General features: G+C 44.3%; 1 protein-coding gene across 3 annotated transcripts in view; it reads left to right on the top strand.

Annotated features, from left to right (window-relative positions):
- The window catches only part of lrp6 (low density lipoprotein receptor-related protein 6), a 37,342-nt gene extending 17,871 nt beyond the window's left edge, over nt 1-19,471 (top strand). For all 3 annotated transcript variants that reach the window (XM_037760963.1, XM_037760965.1, XM_037760964.1), the window contains 16 exons: nt 3,027-3,243; nt 3,358-3,647; nt 3,964-4,190; nt 4,623-4,807; nt 5,582-5,908; nt 5,994-6,196; nt 6,287-6,498; nt 9,624-9,814; nt 12,443-12,652; nt 12,837-12,962; nt 13,183-13,419; nt 13,545-13,655; nt 14,811-15,041; nt 15,123-15,259; nt 15,523-15,620; nt 15,771-19,471. In XM_037760963.1, coding sequence (XP_037616891.1) covers nt 3,027-3,243; nt 3,358-3,647; nt 3,964-4,190; nt 4,623-4,807; nt 5,582-5,908; nt 5,994-6,196; nt 6,287-6,498; nt 9,624-9,814; nt 12,443-12,652; nt 12,837-12,962; nt 13,183-13,419; nt 13,545-13,655; nt 14,811-15,041; nt 15,123-15,259; nt 15,523-15,620; nt 15,771-16,077 — 3,309 coding nt within the window. In that variant the 3' untranslated portion in view covers nt 16,078-19,471. The remainder of the gene's footprint in view (nt 1-3,026; nt 3,244-3,357; nt 3,648-3,963; nt 4,191-4,622; nt 4,808-5,581; nt 5,909-5,993; nt 6,197-6,286; nt 6,499-9,623; nt 9,815-12,442; nt 12,653-12,836; nt 12,963-13,182; nt 13,420-13,544; nt 13,656-14,810; nt 15,042-15,122; nt 15,260-15,522; nt 15,621-15,770) is intronic.
- The last annotated feature ends 514 nt before the right edge of the window (nt 19,472-19,985 follow it).

Raw genomic sequence — 19,985 nt, 5'->3', positions numbered from 1 at the left:
GAAAATAAGAACAAAAACAAACAGAATCGGGTGTAAAAGGAGCTTATTTTCAGTTTCCTTCTGGTTCCCGTCAGTCATCCAGTCGGCTGTTAAACTTTCTCCACATCAAAACGCCTGTTAACCGTCGGCGCTGTAAAGGGTGTCGACAGTCCAGTTGGGAATGAAAATACTACTTTCTCTTTTTCTCTCTCTGCGGTCTCCATCCTCACGCCATCTCGCCGTGTTCTATATTTCATTCCCCTCTGGTGACCCCACCTGACCCCCCCTCTCTGAGCCCCTCAGAGGTGCTGGTGGTTCTGGTCTGGCTCAGCGGGGGGAGGGGCCTCCTCTAGTCTCCCCCCTTTCTCGGAGGACCCGGTTTTTGCGGCGGGATCCCACATCTGGTTCCGATTGCGGCCTGCTCTCCAGCTGCGGTCGACTCTGTTTAGAATAGACCCCGAATCTGAAACCGTCGCCGCACTGCGGTCACAACTCCCAAACCAGCGGAGACCTTTTGGCTGAGGCCGCCGCGCCGAGGATGGAAACTTCGTTTTATATTTATACACCACCTCTCTCTCTCTCTCTCTCTCTCTCTCTCTCTCTCTCTCTCTCTCTCTCTCTCTCTCTGGCGGCGTGAGTGGAGGATGTTTTCAAAGATGGCAGCCGGCCATTCAGGGGCTGATCTGGGAGCAGCGAATAGCGGATCAGTTAAAGGACCAACAGATTACAGGCCTCGCTGCTTCTCTTCTCTCTGTGGATTCCTGACATTTCTCCTCTGTTGACACTTCAACTCTCTCTGCATGTTTCAGACTGAAGCTCATCACACACTTCTTCTTCACGTGTCTTAAAGACAGATTTACTTCTTTTTGTTTTTTCAGAAGAAAAGTTCCAAATCGTTGTAATTTCTGCAGAATCTGTTTTTCTTTTGGTTGATTGATCCAACATCACAAAGTTTCATCATCCAGTTTTAATTATTTGATTATTGGCAACTACTATTTGTGGCTAAAATATTATACGGAAATATTCAAACACGTGTTTGACGGCACCGCCTGTTGTCACATTAACTCTTTATGACTTTACATGAGGACAAACTGGTGATATGTCATCAGTGTGATGCAGAGATTGCAGAAAGACAAGGTTGTAGTTGCCACATTTTGTTAGATTATACACCAAATTCGCACATCAAGAGTTGATAGAAACATGAACCGTCTGGATTAATAAGGAAATGAGAGACTAACAGTAGCAGGAGAAAGGTGAAATTATAATATATATATATATAGATATATATATAGATATATATCTATATATATATCTATATATATAATAATTAAAAACACATAAACCCAAGATGTGCATGACTGATGTTTGCATTGTGAATTACAACTAGAATTTAATTACATCTATTCAAACCAATAACTTACATACATAATTAAGAATTTCCATCGAGGATTTTTAGTAATCAAATTACTTGAGTTACACAAGGAATTGTTTCAGAGGACTTCTAAACATTACTAGTACCTGTGCAGGGAAACGGAGCTCTTCCTCTGGTATCTAAGGGGTTAATAAATATGGCAGCTTCTCGTCGTCTCTTTGTTCATCACATCTTTATAGTCTGGATCTGTCAGAGAGGATCAGTCAGGTCCTGGAGGAGGAGAGGAGGAGGAGGAAGAGACAGAGGATAAGGAAGAGAGAGGAGGAGGGAGAGAGGAAAAGGAAGAGAGAGAGGATGAGTTGGAAGAGAGAGAGGATGAGTTGGAAGAGAGAGAGGACGAGGAAGAGAGAGGGAGAGGAAAAGGAAGAGAGAGAGGATGAGGAAGAAGAGAGAGAGCACAAGGAGGAGAGAGGATCAGGAAGAAGAGAGGACAAGGAGGAGAGGACGAGGAAGAGAGAGAGGATCAGGAAGAAGAGAGAGAGGATGAGGTGGAAGAGAGAGAGGACGAGGAAAAGGGAGAAGAGGAGGACAAGAAAGAGAGAGGAGGAGGAAGAGAGAGGACGAGGAGGAAGAGAGAGGAGGAGGAGAAGGAAGAGAGGGAGAGGACAAGGAAGAGAGAGAGGATGAGAGAGAGGATAAGGAAGAAGAGAGAGAGGACAAGGAATAGAGAGGAGGAGGAGGAGAAGGAAGAGAGAGGGAGAGGACAAGGATGAGAGAGAGGATGAGGAAGAAGAGAGAGAGGACAAGGAAGAGAGGATGAGGAGGAACAGAGCAAGGACCAAGGCATATAGAAAGGAGGCTGGGTCATGTGTCATCAACGAGTCATATGTTTGGGGGTATATAAGACGTGCGCAGTAAAATCTTGCCCGCACTCGCCGAAGTTGAGCCAATCGCAACGCACGATCACAGCTTCAGTTACACTGCACATGTGTCATACCCCATACCCCAAGACCCATGTCCACCCGGGACCCAGCCTCCTTTCCATAGGCCTTGGCGAGGACAAGGAAGAGAGAGAGGAGGAGGGAGAGAGAGAGAGGAGGAGAGGAGGACGAGGGAGGAAAGAAGAGAAGGAGGAGGATGAGGGAGGAGGAGGACGAGGGAGGAAAGAAGAGAAGGAGGAGGATGAGGGAGGAGGAAGAATGAGGGAGGAAGGACAAGTAAGAAGAGAGAGAGGGAGGAAGAGGAGGAACAGAGAGAAGAAGAAGAAGAAGAAATGTGGCGTCCATATGCTTCCTCTGTGTCGTTGTTTGTTTGTTGCTGTTGCTTCTAATTAGCGGCACTGCGATGTTCTGCCAGCTCGCCAGAGCTCTACTGAGCACGCTCAGTACGCACGGCGAGAAAAACGATGTGGTAACTCCGTCAGTCTGCCGCCGGGCATCATGGGAAAAAATGCTTAGTTTGATGCAGTGTGTTCCGTCACATTTAGCTCTTTAAATCCTGTTTTAACGCTTTTATAAGCATCATGTGAGATAATATATCTGATGTACATTCTGAGCATGCTCAGTGTGTCTCAGCTCCAATCTGTCTGTCTGTCTGTCTGTCTATCTGTCTGTCTGTCTGTCTGTCTGAGCATGCTCAGTGTGTCTCACCTCCCGTCTGTCTGTCTGTCCATCAGGTGATGAACATGGACGGGACGGGCCGACGGGTGCTGGTGGAGGACAAACTTCCTCACATCTTTGGCTTCACGCTGCTGGGCGACTTCATCTACTGGACCGACTGGCAGCGCCGCAGCATCGAGCGCGTCCACAAACACACCGCCGAGAGGGAGTTCATCATCGACCAGCTGCCAGACCTCATGGGCCTCAAGGCCACCTACGTCCACAAGTCCTCCGGTGAGTCCGGGACGTCTTTAATAACGGCGTCTTTAAAACCGCTTCTCTCTCAGAAATATACACCGTTGTTCCACCATCAGAATGTCTGACTTCCTGTGGTGCCGCCGTCCTCAGGTACCAACCCGTGTGCGGAGAGTAATGGCGGCTGCAGCCACCTGTGTCTCTACAAGCCTCAGGGCGTCCAGTGCGGCTGTCCCATCGGCCTGGAGCTCATCGCCGACATGAGGACCTGCATCGTCCCCGAGGCCTTCCTGCTCTTCTCCCGCCACACCGACATCCGCCGCATCTCCCTGGAGACCAACAACAACAACGTTGCCATCCCGCTCACCGGCGTCAAGGAGGCGTCAGCGCTCGACTTCGACGTCACCGACAACCGCATCTACTGGACCGACATCACTCTCAAGGTGAGGGACAGGGAGAGGGGGTTCTTCTTCTTCTTCTGTTGTCTTTCTTCTTCTTCTTCGTCTTCGTCTTCCTCTTCGTTATCTTTCTTCTTCTTCCTTCTTCTTCTTTCGTCATCTTTCTTCTTCTGTCTGACATCTACTGGACCGACATCACTCTCAAGGTGAGGGACGGGGAGTGGGGGATCTTCTTCTTCTTCTTCTTCTTATTCTTCTTCTTCCAGTACCGTTGGCCTCCATCTCAACTCATCATTCTAATGACTAATGGTTCAGTCTGACGATCGGTCTTGAACATAACCTTTAACCTCCCTCCCTGCAGACCATCAGCCGGGCCTTCATGAACGGCAGCGCTCTGGAGCACGTGGTGGAGTTCGGTCTGGACTACCCCGAGGGGATGGCGGTGGACTGGCTGGGGAAGAACCTGTACTGGGCCGACACCGGCACCAACCGCATCGAGGTGGCCAAACTGGACGGGCAGCACCGCCAGGTCCTGGTCTGGAAGGACCTGGACAGTCCACGAGCTCTGGCTCTGGATCCAGCTGAAGGGTGAGAACTAAAAACAAGAGACGATCCATCATTTTTTTTTATTTTGTCGTAAATTTATGACTTTATAATCTCAGAATATTTTAGTTTTTTTCTCATAAAATTATTACTTTATAATCTCAGAATATTTTAGTTTTTTAATCATAAAATTATGACTTTATAATCTCAGAATATTTTAGTTTTTTTCTCATAAAATTATTACTTTATAATCTCAGAATATTTTAGTTTTTTCTCATAAAATTATGACTTTAATCTCAAAGAATATTTTAGGAGTTGTTTTTTTGTAAATGTCTGAGTTTTTTCTCTGAATATTACTCCTTCCCCTTACTCCATAATTTATTTATTTATTTATTTTACATATAATGAACCGTCGTAGATCAGAGACTCTCATGAGAACCACTTCCCTAATCAAACCCTCTCTCCACCTGTCCACAGGTACATGTACTGGACCGAGTGGGGCGGGAAGCCGAAGATTGACCGAGCAGCGATGGACGGGACGGGTCGGATCACTCTGGTGGCCGACGTGGGCCGGGCCAACGGACTCACCATCGACTACGCAGAGCGCCGCCTCTACTGGACCGACCTGGACACAACGCTCATCGAGTCCTCCAACATGCTCGGTGAGAAGCAACGTTTTATTCTTCTTGTCTCATCAGAAGAAGAAATGCTGCAAAAACAAACAATATTTAGAGAAAAAAAACCAGAATTTATGACATTGAAGTCAGGAATTTACAAGGAAAACAATCGGACAATTTAAAAAAAAAATTTTTTGTCAATGAACGACATCGCTTCACTTTGCAAAGTTGGATAAACTTCATCAAACTACAGACGGCGCCGTTAAACACCATGGTAAAAATTCAGACGACGACTGGCGGAACCACGGTTTTGCACAATTTCTGAGTTTTTTCTCGCAAATGTATGATTTAATAATCTCAGAATATTCAAGTTTTTCTCTCGTAAATTTGTGATTTATTTTCTTGTAAATTTACCACCTTAATCTCAGAGAATATCTGAGTTTTTTTCTCAGAAATTTGAGAGTTTGTTTTCGTAGATTTCCCACTTTAATCTCAGAAATTTACAAGAACCAAAACAAGGATGTTCTTTCTTTTTTTTTTCAAGTAATTTTACCACTTTCATCTCACAGAATATCCAAGTTTTTTATCCAAGAGTTATTTTCTCATAAATTTACAACTTTAATCTCACAAATTTACGAGATTTGATTTTATTGTAAATGTACGTTTACAGTTTTCATTTTTTTCTGTGAATGTTAATATTATTTATATATTTTTGCAAAGGTAACTTTTTATTTATTTATTTATTTTTTGTAAAAAAAAAGGTGATGAACATGTTTCAGCACATTTTCATCAACTGGTTGTTTGTCTTTCTTTCTTCAGGTCAGGACCGCGAGGTGATAGCCGACGACCTCCCTCACCCCTTCGGTCTGACCCAGTACCAGGACTACATCTACTGGACCGACTGGAGCCAGCGCAGCATCGAGCGGGCCAACAAGACCAGCGGTCAGAACCGCACCGTGATCCAAGGCCACCTGGACTACGTCATGGACATCCTGGTGTTCCACTCGTCCAGACAGGGCGGCTGGAACGCCTGCGCCTCCACCAACGGACACTGCTCACACCTCTGCCTCGCCGTCCCCGTCAGCAGCTTTGTCTGCGGCTGCCCCGCCCACTTCTCCCTCAACTACGACAACAAGACGTGCAGCGGTGAGGACACCGTTCCTGCATCGGACACTCCGATACTCTGAGGGGAACTATTTATGTTTTAAACACGTCTCTGTTTGTCTTCCAGCTCCGACGTCCTTCCTGCTCTTCAGCCAGAAGACTGCCATCAACCGCATGGTGATCGACGAGCAGCAGAGTCCAGACATCATCCTCCCCATCCACAGCCTGAGGAACGTCCGCGCCATCGACTACGACCCGCTGGACAAACAGCTGTACTGGATCGACTCCAAGCAGAACGTCATCCGCCGCGCTCAGGAGGACGGAAACCAGGTACAGAGACGTCCGGCAGAAACCTGCTTCCTGTTAGTCAAATAAAACCCGTATGTCTGACCCGCCGTGTCTCCGGTCTCGTCTCGGCAGAGTATGACGGTGGTGTCCAGCTCTCTGGGAGGACCCAATCAGGGTCTGCAGCTGTACGACCTGAGCATCGACATCTACAGCCGCTTCATCTACTGGACCAGCGAGGTCACCAACGTCATCAACGTCACCCGGACGGACGGCAGCCGGGTCGGCGTGGTGCTGAGAGGAGAGCACGACAAGCCCAGAGCCATCGTCGTCAACCCGGAGAGAGGGTCAGTGTCCTCGCCTCAGCGTCCTCTATTACACCTCAGTGTCCTCACAAATACCTCAGTGTCCCCGCGTACATCTCACTGTCCTCCCCTCAGTGTCCTCCCCTGAGTGTCCTCCCCTCAGTGTCCTCAGTGTCCTCTATTACACCTCAGTGTCCTCTATTACACCTCAGTGTCCTCCCCTCAGTGTCCAACCCTCAGTGTCCTCACCTCAGTGTCCTCTATTACCCCTCAGTGTCCTCCCCTCAGTGTTCAACCCTCAGTGTCCTCTATTACACCTCAGTGTCCTCTATTACACCTCAGTGTCCTCCCCTCAGTGTCCTCTATTACACCTCAGTGTCTTCCCCTCAGTGTCCTCTATTACACCTCAATTACACCTCAGTGTCCTCTATTACACCTCAGTGTCCTCACATACATCTCAGTGTCCTCGCCTTAGTGTCCTTTATTACACCTCAGCGTCTTCTATTACACCTCAGTGTCCTCCCCTCAGTGTCCTCACCTCACTGTCCTCCCCTCAGTGTCCTCTATTACACCTCAGTGTCCTATATTACACCTCAGTGTCTTCCCCTCAGTGTCCTATATTACACCTCACTGTCTTCCCCTCAGTGTCCTCACGTCCATCTCAGTGTCCTCGCCTTAGTGTCCTCTATTAAACCTCAGCGTCCTCTATTATACCTCTGTGTCCTCCCCTCAGTGTCCTCCCCTCAGTGTCCTCCCCTCAGTGTCCTCTATTACACCTCTGTGTCCACTATTACACCTCAGTGTCCTCCCCTCAGTGTCCTCTATTACATCTCAGTGTCCTCACCTCACTGTCCTCTATTACACCTTAGTGTCCTCAAGTACATCTCAGTGTCCACCCCTCACTGTCATCCCCTCAGTGTCCCCGCGTACATCTGTGTCCTCACCTCACTGTCCTCCCCTAAGTGTCCTCACGTACATCTCAGTGTCCTCGCCTTAGTGTCTTCTATTACACCTCAGTGTCCTCCCCTCAGTGTCCTCACCTCACTGTCCTCCCCTCAGCGTCCTCTATTACACGTCAGCGTCCTCTATTACACCTCAGTGTCCTCACCTCACTGTCCTCCCCTCAGCGTCCTCTATTACACCTCAGTGTCCTCCCCTCTGTGTCCACTATTACACCTCAGTGTCCTCCCCTCAGTGTCCTCTATTACATCTCAGTGTCCTCACCTCACTGTCCTCTATTACACCTTAGTGTCCTCAAGTACATCTCAGTGTCCACCCCTCACTGTCATCCCCTCAGTGTCCCCGCGTACATCTGTGTCCTCACCTCACTGTCCTCCCCTAAGTGTCCTCACGTACATCTCAGTGTCCTCGCCTTAGTGTCTTCTATTACACCTCAGTGTCCTCCCCTCAGTGTCCTCACCTCACTGTCCTCCCCTCAGCGTCCTCTATTACACGTCATCGTCCTCTATTACACCTCAGTGTCCTCCCCTCACTGTCCTCCCCTCAGCGTCCTCTATTACACGTCAGCGTCCTCTACTACACCTCAGTGTCCTCACCTCACTGTCCTCCCCTCAGCGTCCTCTATTACACCTCGGTGTCCTCACCTCAGTGTCCTTTATTACCCCATAGTGTCCTCACATACATCTGTGTCCACCCCTCAGTGTCATCCCCTCAGTGTCCCCGCGTACATCTGTGTCCTCACCTCACTGTCCTCCCCTAAGTGTCCTCACGTACATCTTAGTGTCCTCGCCTTAGTGTCTTCTATTACACCTCAGTGTCCTCCCCTCAGTGTCCTCACCTCACTGTCCTCCCCTCAGCGTCCTCTATTACACCTCAGTGTCCTCCCCTCAGTGTCCTCACCTCACTGTCCTCCCCTCAGCATCCTCTATTACACGTCAGCGTCCTCTACTACACCTCACTGTCCTCCCCTCAGTGTCCTCTATTACACCTCGGTGTCCTCACCTCAGTGTCCTTTATTACCCCATAGTGTCCTCACATATATCTGTGTCCACCCCTCAGTGTCCTCACCTCACTGTCCTCCCCTCAGTGTCCTCACATACATCTCAGTGTCCTCCCCTCAGTGTCCTCTATTACACCTCTGTGTCCACTATTACACCTCAGTGTCCTCCCCTCAGTGTCCTCACCTCACTGTCCTCCCCTCAACGTCCTCTATTACACCTCAGTGTCCTCCCCTCAGTGTCCTCACCTCACTGTCCTCCCCTCAGCGTCCTCTATTACACCTGTGTCCTCCCCTCAGTGTCCTCCCCTCAGTGTCCCCACCTCACTGTCCTCCCCTCAGCGTCCTCTATTACACGTCAGCGTCCTCTATTACACCTGTGTCCTCCCCTCACTGTCCTCCCCTCAGCGTCCTCTATTACACGTCAGCGTCCTCTATTACACCTCAGTGTCCTCGCCTTAGTGTCCTCACGTCCACCTCAGTGTCCTCGTCTTAGTGTCCTCACGTCCACCATTATTAACAGGTTTCTATGAAGGACCCAGAACGTGATCAGAGAGTCAGTTCATTACTGAAAACATCAGAACCAGCTAGTTAACGTCTCTCCTTTGTCTGCTGCACATAAAGCTGGTTTAAGTTTGGGAGGAAGGAGTACATGAAGGAGAGATGAAGGAGTACATGAAGGAGAGATGAAGGAGTACATGAAGGAGTACATGAAGGAGTACATGAAGGAGTACACGGAGGAGAGATGAAGGAGAGATGAAGGAACTGGGAAACTGCCATCAACTTCACAAGATTCACCAGAAGACTTTCTTTATTTGCCAGATTTCTTTCCGTAGTTAAATTAATGTTAAATCCAGTTCCAGGAAACGAGAGCTTCACATGTTGCTCTGACACATACAGGTAGAAGTACTTCATAGAGAGTACTCCAGCAGTATTCAGCTCCTCGGTGTCTAGTTTCTGATCTCAGTAATTTGTTCTCGTTGTTTATCCTCTCGGCCTCTTGAAGCCCGTCGCAGCTCGGTGGTGCCGAGTCGCTTGTTTGGAACCATAATTACTGGGTTTCCTTCGGGCCGGGGCTGGCGCAGTAATCTCTGGGTCATTGTGTGGTTGAGGAATGAAGTCTGCAGATGTTCTGAGAGGAAAACACGCCAGAAAACGACCCGTTGAGATGATGCGAACGAGTCAGTTAACTCCTGGTGTTCTGCTGCAGGTACATGTACTTCACCAACCTGCTGGAGCGCTCTCCGAAGATCGAGCGGGCGGCGCTGGACGGGACGGAGCGGGAGGTTCTGTTCTTCAGCGGTTTGGGGAAACCGGTCGCCCTCGCCATCGATAACGAAGTGGGGAAGCTGTTCTGGGTGGACTCTGACCTGCGGCGCATCGAGAGCAGCGACCTCTCCGGTGAGTCTGGAGGGTTCAGGTACACATCAGGGTCCAGGAGGGGGTGGGAGGGGCTTGAGTCCTGGTTCGTCCAGTTTCTATGACTCCTCTTCTTTTTCTTTCCCTCTGAGAGTCAGGTGTTCAGATTGATACCTCTCTCATGTCTGCATGACAAATATGAAGCAACAGCTGGTTATCTTAGCTTTGCATATAAAGACTGTAGACGGGTAGCTCCTCTAAAGCTGGTTCCTTTAATCTGGATCATTTGCAGTTTCATGGGGGTTACATGCCGGATTATTTCTTGGCCGTAACGTCCCGTAAATTGGCGAATTATGATTTTTTTATACTTCAGTTTTTAACAGATTAAACAAACCAGATATAACAGGTTAATCAGTGAGATTTATAGGAGCTGGTAGGTGGGTTTTTGAACTTTGGACATTCTAGCAGTTTCCCCTTGTTTCCAGTCTTTATGCTAAGCTAAGCTAGCAGTTTCCTTCTGTTTCCAGTCTTTATGCTAAGCTAAGCTAGCAGTTTCCTTCTGTTTCCAGTCTTTATGCTAAGCTAAGCTAGCAGTTTCCTTCTGTTTCCAGTCTTTATGCTAAGCTAAGCTATCCAGCTTCATATTTAGCGTCCAGACATGAGGAGTCAATCTGAACATGTGACTCTAAGAGAGAAATTCACTAAATGTCCAAGTTGTGCTTTAACTATCAAAAACTACGCACATTTATTTAATTGTTTTAACTTATTAATCTTTGAATTAATTATCTGTTCTCTCGATCAACTTTCCTATTTTCTTTGCAAACTTTCACAACATAAATATTCTTGCTGCTAATAAACAAACTCCAGATATCACGTCACGACCCCCATGAAGGAGAATAAATAGCCTCAGATAATCAGTTCTTTGTAGCTTTTACCTTTTAATAAATAGTTATGTTTCTTATTTTAAGTTCAGATAGAGGGTTAGATCATTTCTCTAAACTTCCCTGAAAGGTTTTGGAGACAGTAAACCTTCACACTGACCTACATCTATTTCATTTGAACCAGACTCAGTTCTGTTTGAGGGTTCATTTCCAGCTCTTATTCTGAGACATCTGATTTTATATAACGTTCTTTAAAGATGCGTTTAAAGGTTTAATCCTGCAGAACAACAGACTGGTAGTTTAGTAGAAGTTTCTGTCAGACCTCAGTAGTTCAGTGGGCGTAGGTCTCTGTCTGCGGGAGGTTTTTAACCCCGTGGAGGAGCGTTTAACCCTGCGGAGGAGAGTCGAGGAGTTAACGTGTGAACAGAGCAGACGGAGGACTCTTGGGGAGGTTTGTGCCTGGAAAGGGGAAGTTGGCGCGGAGCCCCGAGCTCAGCACATTCCTGTGATTCTCTGGAGCTCCACGCAGGCCGACAGGAATGTAAACCATCTGTAGGAGAGGAGGAGGACGAGGAGGAGGAGTCCTGGTTCCTGCTCTTTATGTTCCTGGTTCAGGACTGAAGAGGGTTTTAAAGTCCTCCTCTGTGATCCTCAGCAGTGAAACTCTGTTAAATGTAGTCAGAACAGCTGCTTTAGCTCTGTTGAGGCTGGCGCCCCCATCAGGACACGTTCAGTAACAACAGCTTCTCCAGCTCTAAATAAACTCTAAATTAAAATCAGGCTCCTGTTGCACAAAGCACCTCAAGTTTAATGTTTACTTTCTCCTTAGCTGAGGGACTTACTTAAGGGTGTTGCACAGAATTCCTTAAACAGAGTTTTCTTTGTTAAAGACAAACTTTAAAGGTCCCATACTGTAAAAAGTGAGATTTTCACGTCTTTTTTATTACAAAGCAGGTTGAAGTGCGATATAAACACTGTGAAAGCATCAAAATGCTCAATCCACGGAGAAATACACACAGCCCGTATTCAGAAACTGTGCCTTTTGAAACAAGCTGTCTTTTTGTGTCCATTTGTGATGTCACAAATATACAATATTTAGACCATTTTACAGTTTTAAACGTAAACATTCTAAATGTGTCCCAGTTTATTTCCGGTTGCAGTGTATATGAATGCACAACTGACAGGAAGTAAACATGGACCCGAGCTGTTGCCTAGCAACGCAATTCCGTTGCATTCCATTGAAATGTGCTAAAATGGAGCGTTTCAGACAGAGGGTAAATATTCATGCAAACAGTTTGAGTTTTTTTTTTTTAACATTACAGCATGTAAACATGTTCTCGTAGAAACGTAAAATACAAGAATGAAACTGAAAATTAGGATAATATGGGACCTTTAAGGCATTTACTGCAATGAGATTTTACAGCAGTCAAATTCCTCAAAAGGTTCCTAGTTCCAGGGTAAGGTTCCTGCGATGGAAACGGGGCTAAAGTGATGAACAGCGGCTGCTATCTATTCTCTGTTACCGTCTAATATGTAGAATATATTCTGGTGTTTTATTCATATCTTCCTTGTTGAACCATGAGGATTATATATACAGTATATATACACAGTATATGTATGTTAATAGTGTGTGATGTGTCTCTGACCTCGGTGTATCACTGTCCTCCTGCCTCTCCTCCTCCTCACCCCTCAGTTTCCCTCCCGTTTCGTTGCCTCTGGTCCTGATCTTTTTGGCCCCTCCAACCTTGTTTTGTTGTTTTTTTCCCCGGCGCTTCGTTTTAATATTCAGGAGCCAATCGGATCGTGATCGCCGACTCCAACATCCTGCAGCCGGTGGGCCTGACGGTGTTCGGGAACCACCTGTACTGGATCGACAAGCAGCAGCAGATGATCGAACGCATCGACAAGACCACGAGGGAGGGACGCACCAAGATCCAAGCTCGCATCGCCTACCTGAGCGACATCCACGCCGTCCACGAGCTGGACATGAGGGAGTACAGTGAGTCTGACTGGGTTACACGTTACCTAGATGTCTTAGTAGTTAAAACACTGTTTGGTGTTTTAATCCAAAGAGAGTTGGATCAGTGTTAAAGGTGCCAAAAACGATTATATTTAAACAGGTAGTTTATCTCCAGGCTGTGTCTCTAATCTGTGCTCCTCTCTCTGACCTCGGCGTCCTGCAGGTAAACACCCGTGTACGTGGGACAACGGCGGCTGCTCCCACATCTGCATCGTGAAAGGAGACGGGACGACTCGCTGCTCGTGTCCCGTCCACCTGGTGCTGCTGCAGGACGAGCTCTCCTGTGGAGGTGAGACACAATTACTGCTCCTCTTACTGTTTTTTTACTGTTCTGGATCTTACGGTCTTGTGTGTGTCCCCCGCCCACCCCCCCTAACTGGTCCTCTTACTGGTGTTTACTGTTCTGGATCTGATGGTCCGCTGTGTCCCCCACCCTCCTAACTGGTCCTCTTACTGGTTTTTACTGTTCTGGATCTGATGGTCTGGTGTGTCCCCCTTCCCCTCCTCAGAGCCCCCTACCTGCTCCCCGGAGCAGTTCTCCTGTACCTCAGGGGAGGTGGACTGCATCCCTCAGGCCTGGAGGTGCGACGGTTACCCCGAGTGCGACGACCGCAGCGACGAGAAGGACTGTCCCGTCTGCTCCGAGTCCGAGTTCCAGTGCGACAGCCGCCAGTGCATCGACCTGAGCCTGCGCTGCAACGGAGAGATCAACTGTCAGGACCGGTCCGACGAGAACAAGTGTGAAGGTGAGACCGGGAACGCTCACTTCAAGATTCAAGATCTATTCTTTAACGTGATGATGAAAGGAAGCAGAAAATCCTAGGATTTACCAGGGACCTGACTGGTGTTTGTCTCTCTGTTTGTCTCCCAGTACGTTGTCCTCCGGACCAGTTCACCTGCTCTAATGGTCAGTGCATCGGGAAACACAAGAAGTGCGACCACAACATGGACTGTACCGACAACTCTGATGAGATCGGCTGCTGTGAGTCCCACAAACATCTGAAAACACCTTCACTGTAAATCATATCGAACAAAGTACATATAAACGTATTAACAGGAATAAAAGATCATTTTCTAATCATCCCTCTGAGCTGCGACAGGTTTCTGATGGTCGTAGTCAAATAAAGTTTTAGAAGAACCCAACATAGATAAATAATAAATAAATAACTGAAACTAAATAATAATAAGAAATAACAAACATGCACATACACGTGTGGACACATACGTTTATACATGTTCTCATTTATTATGGAGGACTAAAGCTTCCATTACCATAAATAATTAAATGAAAAATAATAATAAAGAAAAATATATAGAAATACAAGAATCAATTATCAAATAAATGTGCAGGTTATTTTGAAAATAAATTACATATACATACATTGTATATGTGTGTGTGTGTATATATATATATATATATATATATATATATATATATATATATAGTATTATATAACTTTATTGAGTCATTTAATGAATTCATTAATTTATTGTACTGGCAGTTTTAGTCTTCCATGATTTACAACCAATAACACTAAGTTTATTTATTTTATATTTTATTATACTAATATTTCTTAGTTTTACGTCTTTTGTAAATCATTTTATTTTCATGTTTCTTTTTATTATTTTTAAGTGGTATGTAAAAAGAGATATTATTTATCAATAGGGGAGCCCAAACTTAACTTATTATTATTATTATTATTATTATTATTATTATTATTATTATTATTATTATTATTAGTAAATTACAACAACTCATTAAGCTACATTTATACTGAAGGAGATAACATGGCTAAAATTTGAATCATGATATTGATCTGGAAGATGACCTCACAATCAGATTAATATTTAATATAATGAACTGTGTTCTGCTGTTATTTTGTAACTTAATTTGTCATTTTTATTTCAGTTTCCTTCGATTCATTAATTTGATCAAAAAACAGTCATAAAATAATCAAATGAATATTTAATGTAATGAAATGTTTTCTGCTGTTATGTTTTATTTAAAGAATAAATACTTGTGTTGTTTGTTTTCTTAAAGTCGTTGATTTGAACAGAAAACTTTTTTATCTCTTATAAAACAGTCAGTTGTTTTAACACCACTCTTTTTCTTCTTCTTCTTCTTCTGTGGTTTCAGACCCGACAGAGGAGCCTCCTCCTCCGTCCAACAACACCATCGGCTCCATTGTGGGCGTCGTCATGGCGCTGTTCGTGGTGGGCGCCGTGTACTTCGTGTGTCAGCGCGTCCTCTGTCCGCAGATGAAGGACGACGGCGAGACGGTCACCAATGACTTCGTGGTCCACGGTCCGTCGTCGGTGCCGCTGGGATACGTGCCGCATCCGAGCTCGCTGTCCAGCTCGCTGCCAGGTGGGACGACGTGACCATAACCTCATATTTATAAATATAATTTAATAAGCGTGACGCTGACGTCTGTTTCCGAACCAACAGGGATGTCCAGAGGGAAGTCTGTGATTGGCTCCCTCAGCATCATGGGCGGGAGCAATGGGCCGCCTTACGACCGCGCTCACGTGACCGGAGCTTCGTCCAGCAGCTCGTCCAGCACCAAGGGAACCTACTTCCCCCCGGTCAGTTTATTTATCATTATTATTATCATAACTTTATTATCAACTCATTCATAAACTAAATACAAGTTAATTTCTCTGGTGCTACATTACATTTCTGCTTCTATTTATTTAATTTTTTTAACAGTATTTTATTGTGAAAATCTTGAAAAATACATCTGTATCATCAAACATTTTTATATTTATTATTATTATTTATCCCCTTCTTCTTGCTGTGAAACCCTGAGAATGAAGTATATTGTTGTATTTTTATTGTTTTGTTCTAGATCCTGAATCCTCCTCCGTCTCCGGCTACAGTTCGCTCTCAGTACACCATGGAGTTTGGTTATTCCTCCAACAGTCCCTCAACACACAGATCATACAGGTAACTCACATTAACTCACATTATTATATAATATTAACTCATATTATTATGTCACATTAATTCACATTATCTCACATTACTGGTGTTTCTTAATCTGTGGTGTTTCTTAATCTGTGGTGTTTCTTACTCTGTGGTGTTTTTGTCCGTCAGCTACCGGCCCTACACCTACCGCCACTTCGCCCCCCCCACCACCCCCTGCAGCACCGACGTGTGCGACAGCGACTACACGCCGGGACGTCGGGCGCCGCTCAAGTCCGGCACCGCCACCGCTGCCAAGGGCTACACCAGCGACCTCAACTACGACTCGGAGCCTTTCCCACCGCCGCCGACGCCCCGCAGCCAGTACCTGTCGGCGGAGGAGAACTGCGAGAGCTGCCCGCCGTCGCCTTACACCGAGCGCAGCTACTCCCACCACCTCTACCCGCCGCCGCCCTCGCCCTGCACGGACTCCTCGTGAGCCCCCACAATTCCCCTCTCCGCACAGCTCCGCCCCCCCCTCACTGTAAATAGCAATTGTGCATATATGAGGTTAAAAACGGGAGACTGATGAAGAGGAGGAGGAGGAGCGGCGCCGAACAGGAAGCTAACGGGTGCTGCAGAACATTTGTACATTTAAAAAGAGAAAAAGCATATTTATATATTTTCTATACAGTGTTTACTGATGACGCCATAGAGGTTTGTATTAAGAAATTTGTACATTTTTTTAAGAAAAGGTTTTATTAAAATCATCACAAATATAAGTTGCCTTAAACCCGGAGAAACAGAGGCTGAAGGACAAAAAGCACAGCGGGACGTTTAACTTATCTGATGCCAAATATGAAAAACATCAACTGGAGAAGAAGAAGAAGAAGAAGAAGAGCGCCCCCCCGGAGGCTCGGCGGTAGCTACCATGTAAACTGGAGAAGAAGAAGAGGAGCGCCCCCCCAGAGGCTGGGCGTGGCGATAGTTACCATGGAAACTGGAGAAGAGGCCCGTGTGAGAGCGCGGTACGCGGTCTTTGATTTAAATTTACCTCCTCAGTTACGAAGCGGTTCGTAGGATCGTGTCTGATGTGGACGTGAGTCATGTGATCAACCACGAAGCAATAACACGAGGAGGCACATATTTATTACCCAATCAATCAATCAATCAGACCAGCAGCCACTCTGAGAGTATTGACGAGTCTGCAGCTCAACAAGTTTGATTAAACACTACAGAGGCCCTGTGGTATGGAAGCCCAATTACGCCAGTAAAATAAAAAAATAAGATGAAAACTTGTACTTGTAATGAAAGAAAAAAGATCCTGTAAGTCATTATAATGACTTAGTATCTCAAAATAATGACTTAATATCTGAAAATAATGACTCCATATCTCAATATAATAATTTTGTGAACATTTCTCATTATTTCAAGATACTAAGTCATTATTTTGGGAAGGTTTCTCATCATTTTGACTAGTTCTTGTTCTTGTCCCGTCATGGCTTCCATACAATACATTATTTTGAGAAAGATTCTCAGTATTTTGACAAAGTTTCTCATTATTTTGAGGTACTAAGTCATTATTTTGACTAGTTCTTGCTCTTGTCTCAACAGGGCCTCCGTACAAAACATTATTTTGACAAAAGGCTCTCATTATTTTGAGATGCTAAGTCATTATTTTGAGAAAGTTTCTCGTTATAATGACTTAAAGGATTTGTATTCTATTACATTGGCGGTAATGGGTTTCCATGCTGAAAGGACAAAACGTTTCTAGACACGATCTCAAGAAGATCTGAAGACAATTGGCCTCTTTTGGTTGGTTGTTTTTATTTTTGTTGCACTAGAAACTGGTTCTTGCTCTTGTCCCCTCAGGGCCTCCGTACTAAAACACGTTCTGGCCGTTAAAGATCAGGCGTCACGTGACTAAAGATCAGGCATCACGTGACTAAAGATCAGGCAGCAAATGACTAAAGATAAGGCATCACATGACTCGCGTCCTCCGATCATCGTGATGTTCAGACGGGATTTAAAACCAAAACGTACGCTTGTGTTTCACGTGTTCTTGTTGAGATGCTCGACTGCAACCGTGTGTTTGTGAATCGACCCAAAACTGCACAGCGAACACGTCATCATCATCATCATCATCATCACGACATCATCATCATCATCATCATCATCATCATCATCATCATCACGCCTAGTTTCTGCAGCGTCTCCCACCATGAACACGACCTTGTGCCTGACCAGTTCCACGTCTTCATAACCTTTTTATTTTATGTTTTATGTTGTTGTTATTTGAGGAAACCAGTGCCCACTAAATGCTATATAGTATTTTTGTACCACATATTGTGTAGATATCGTATTTATAAGCTATATAGAAAATCATTGTAAATCTCTCCATCGAACTCTCGCAGTACTTTTCATTCCGTCTTTTTTTATATTTCATTATATTTTTCTACAGAGTTTCACTCCAAACGTTCGGTGACAATCTCAGATCAGAAGAACATATCCAGGTTTTTAGTGTCTGTTTGTGACAAAAATGACTAAATGGAGGCAGATGTTGGGACCAGAGGTGGAACATCAGGCGGCTCGTTGCCTTGACGATCGAGTCAACAATCAGTTTTTATTTTGTAAATCTCTTCGTGTGTTTGTTCTCGTGACGACCAGAAATATATTTTTCAAGATAACTTCGTCGCATCGTCCGATAATCGTCGTCACGTTTTAACTTCCTGTCGTTCAATTTTGTTGTTGAGAAGAATTAACACCAGCATGAGTCTGACAATCACGTCACTTTTATTAGTGTAAACTCATTTTAACCGGCTTCACTTTTAAATTACACTCAAAGAAACATCTTATGTCTTAATGAGACGTTTTTAATTTACAAAAACAGGCTGAAATAATTCATTTTTTCAGTAAACTTTCCCTCATTTTACGGCTTTTGTAGAAACTAATAAATTCTAGAAAGACAGAATTAATCGTCACATAATCTCTTATAAAAATCAGATTTTTGGACACTAATATAATTTTTTTTACAGTGAGTCATCAGAAAATCAAATTTAAAATTTTGTTTTTCTGAATAAAAAATAACAAATATCAGTGACGATCTTTAGAGCTGGGTGTCGTTAAAAACTTAAGTTTTTTGGTACAAACACGAAAAATCCTTTTTATGATACTTTGAGAAATATAAAAAATGTTTTTAATTAAACAAAAGATGAATTTCCAAACATTAAACATGTAAACAGAAGCAGCCGAAACAGGAAAAAATATGATTTAAATCATTTTAGTACAGTTTTTGACAGTTTTGATACTACAGACACATTTCTCTCAATAATATATAATATATTCATGTGCGATACCCAGCTCTAATATTCAGTCTTTATTTTAAAAAAAAAAATGTAAATGGTGCCATCCTGTTGAGATAATTCCTCTTGTTTCAAGAGAAATTATAGTAATTTTTTAGAAATAATTGTCTCTATCTAAAGAAAGAAAACGGCAGCTGGTCTCTTATTAATTAAAATATATTTGATCCGAGAAAAACAGAATTATTCGAAGCCAACTAAGTTCTTATTTTTGGTGTCTTGTGTACACAAATTATTAACTGTTAAAATAATGTAATACAAGTTGTTTAATACTCACCAATTATCATCTTGGTGCGCACATTATTGATTTGGATGCAAAAGTTATTATCTTGGGTGCAAAAGTTGTTTTGGTGCAGAAATTATTCATTTTGAGGCGAAAGTTATCTTAAAAAATATTGTTATAATTAGTTTGCCCAAGGTAAAGATTATTTTGTGTGCACAAGATATTAAAACGTGTTATCTTTATTGACTTCGGCTCCGTAGAATGATGTTTATAATTTCACCAAACTGACTCCAGTTTTTCTTTCTTTTTCTTCTTTAATTTAACCAAATCCGATTCAGGACTTTTTTTTTTCTTTTTTTTTTACAGTGCAGAAAATCAGTCAAAGCACCAAAAACCGGCGACGTTGTCAGAAGTCCGGTATATGTTTTTTTATTGTTGGCGCCCCGCTGCCTCCGTACATCCTCAGCATCTGTGGTACAATCACTGCTCGACACATCCAGCTGTTTTCAGGCACATCAACACTATAAAACATTGTTCTCATTCTCTAACTGCACTTTACAGGACTTTTATTTTGTAGCTGGTTTCTGGTACAAAACTTCACAGTAAAAATTGTTGAAGGTTGAACGTTTGGTTTGTTTAGAGGAGTCCAAACAAAGATGACCGACGAGGTTTTTTATCTTTGATTATCAGAGTTTTATCGTCTGGTCGCTGTCAGGGAACTTTGTGGTAAATAGTTCCCTCATTGTGCTTCTGTTTTACCTCCAATTTACCTCATTTGTTCCCTTAAATTAATAATTTGTACCTTTTTTTAAATCATCTTTTTAT

Source organism: Sebastes umbrosus, chromosome 23, assembly GCF_015220745.1.
Source record: "Sebastes umbrosus isolate fSebUmb1 chromosome 23, fSebUmb1.pri, whole genome shotgun sequence".
Lineage (NCBI taxonomy): Eukaryota > Metazoa > Chordata > Actinopteri > Perciformes > Sebastidae > Sebastes > Sebastes umbrosus.
Note: the sequence above shows the minus strand (reverse complement) of the source record. Positions and strands in the feature narration are given on the sequence as shown.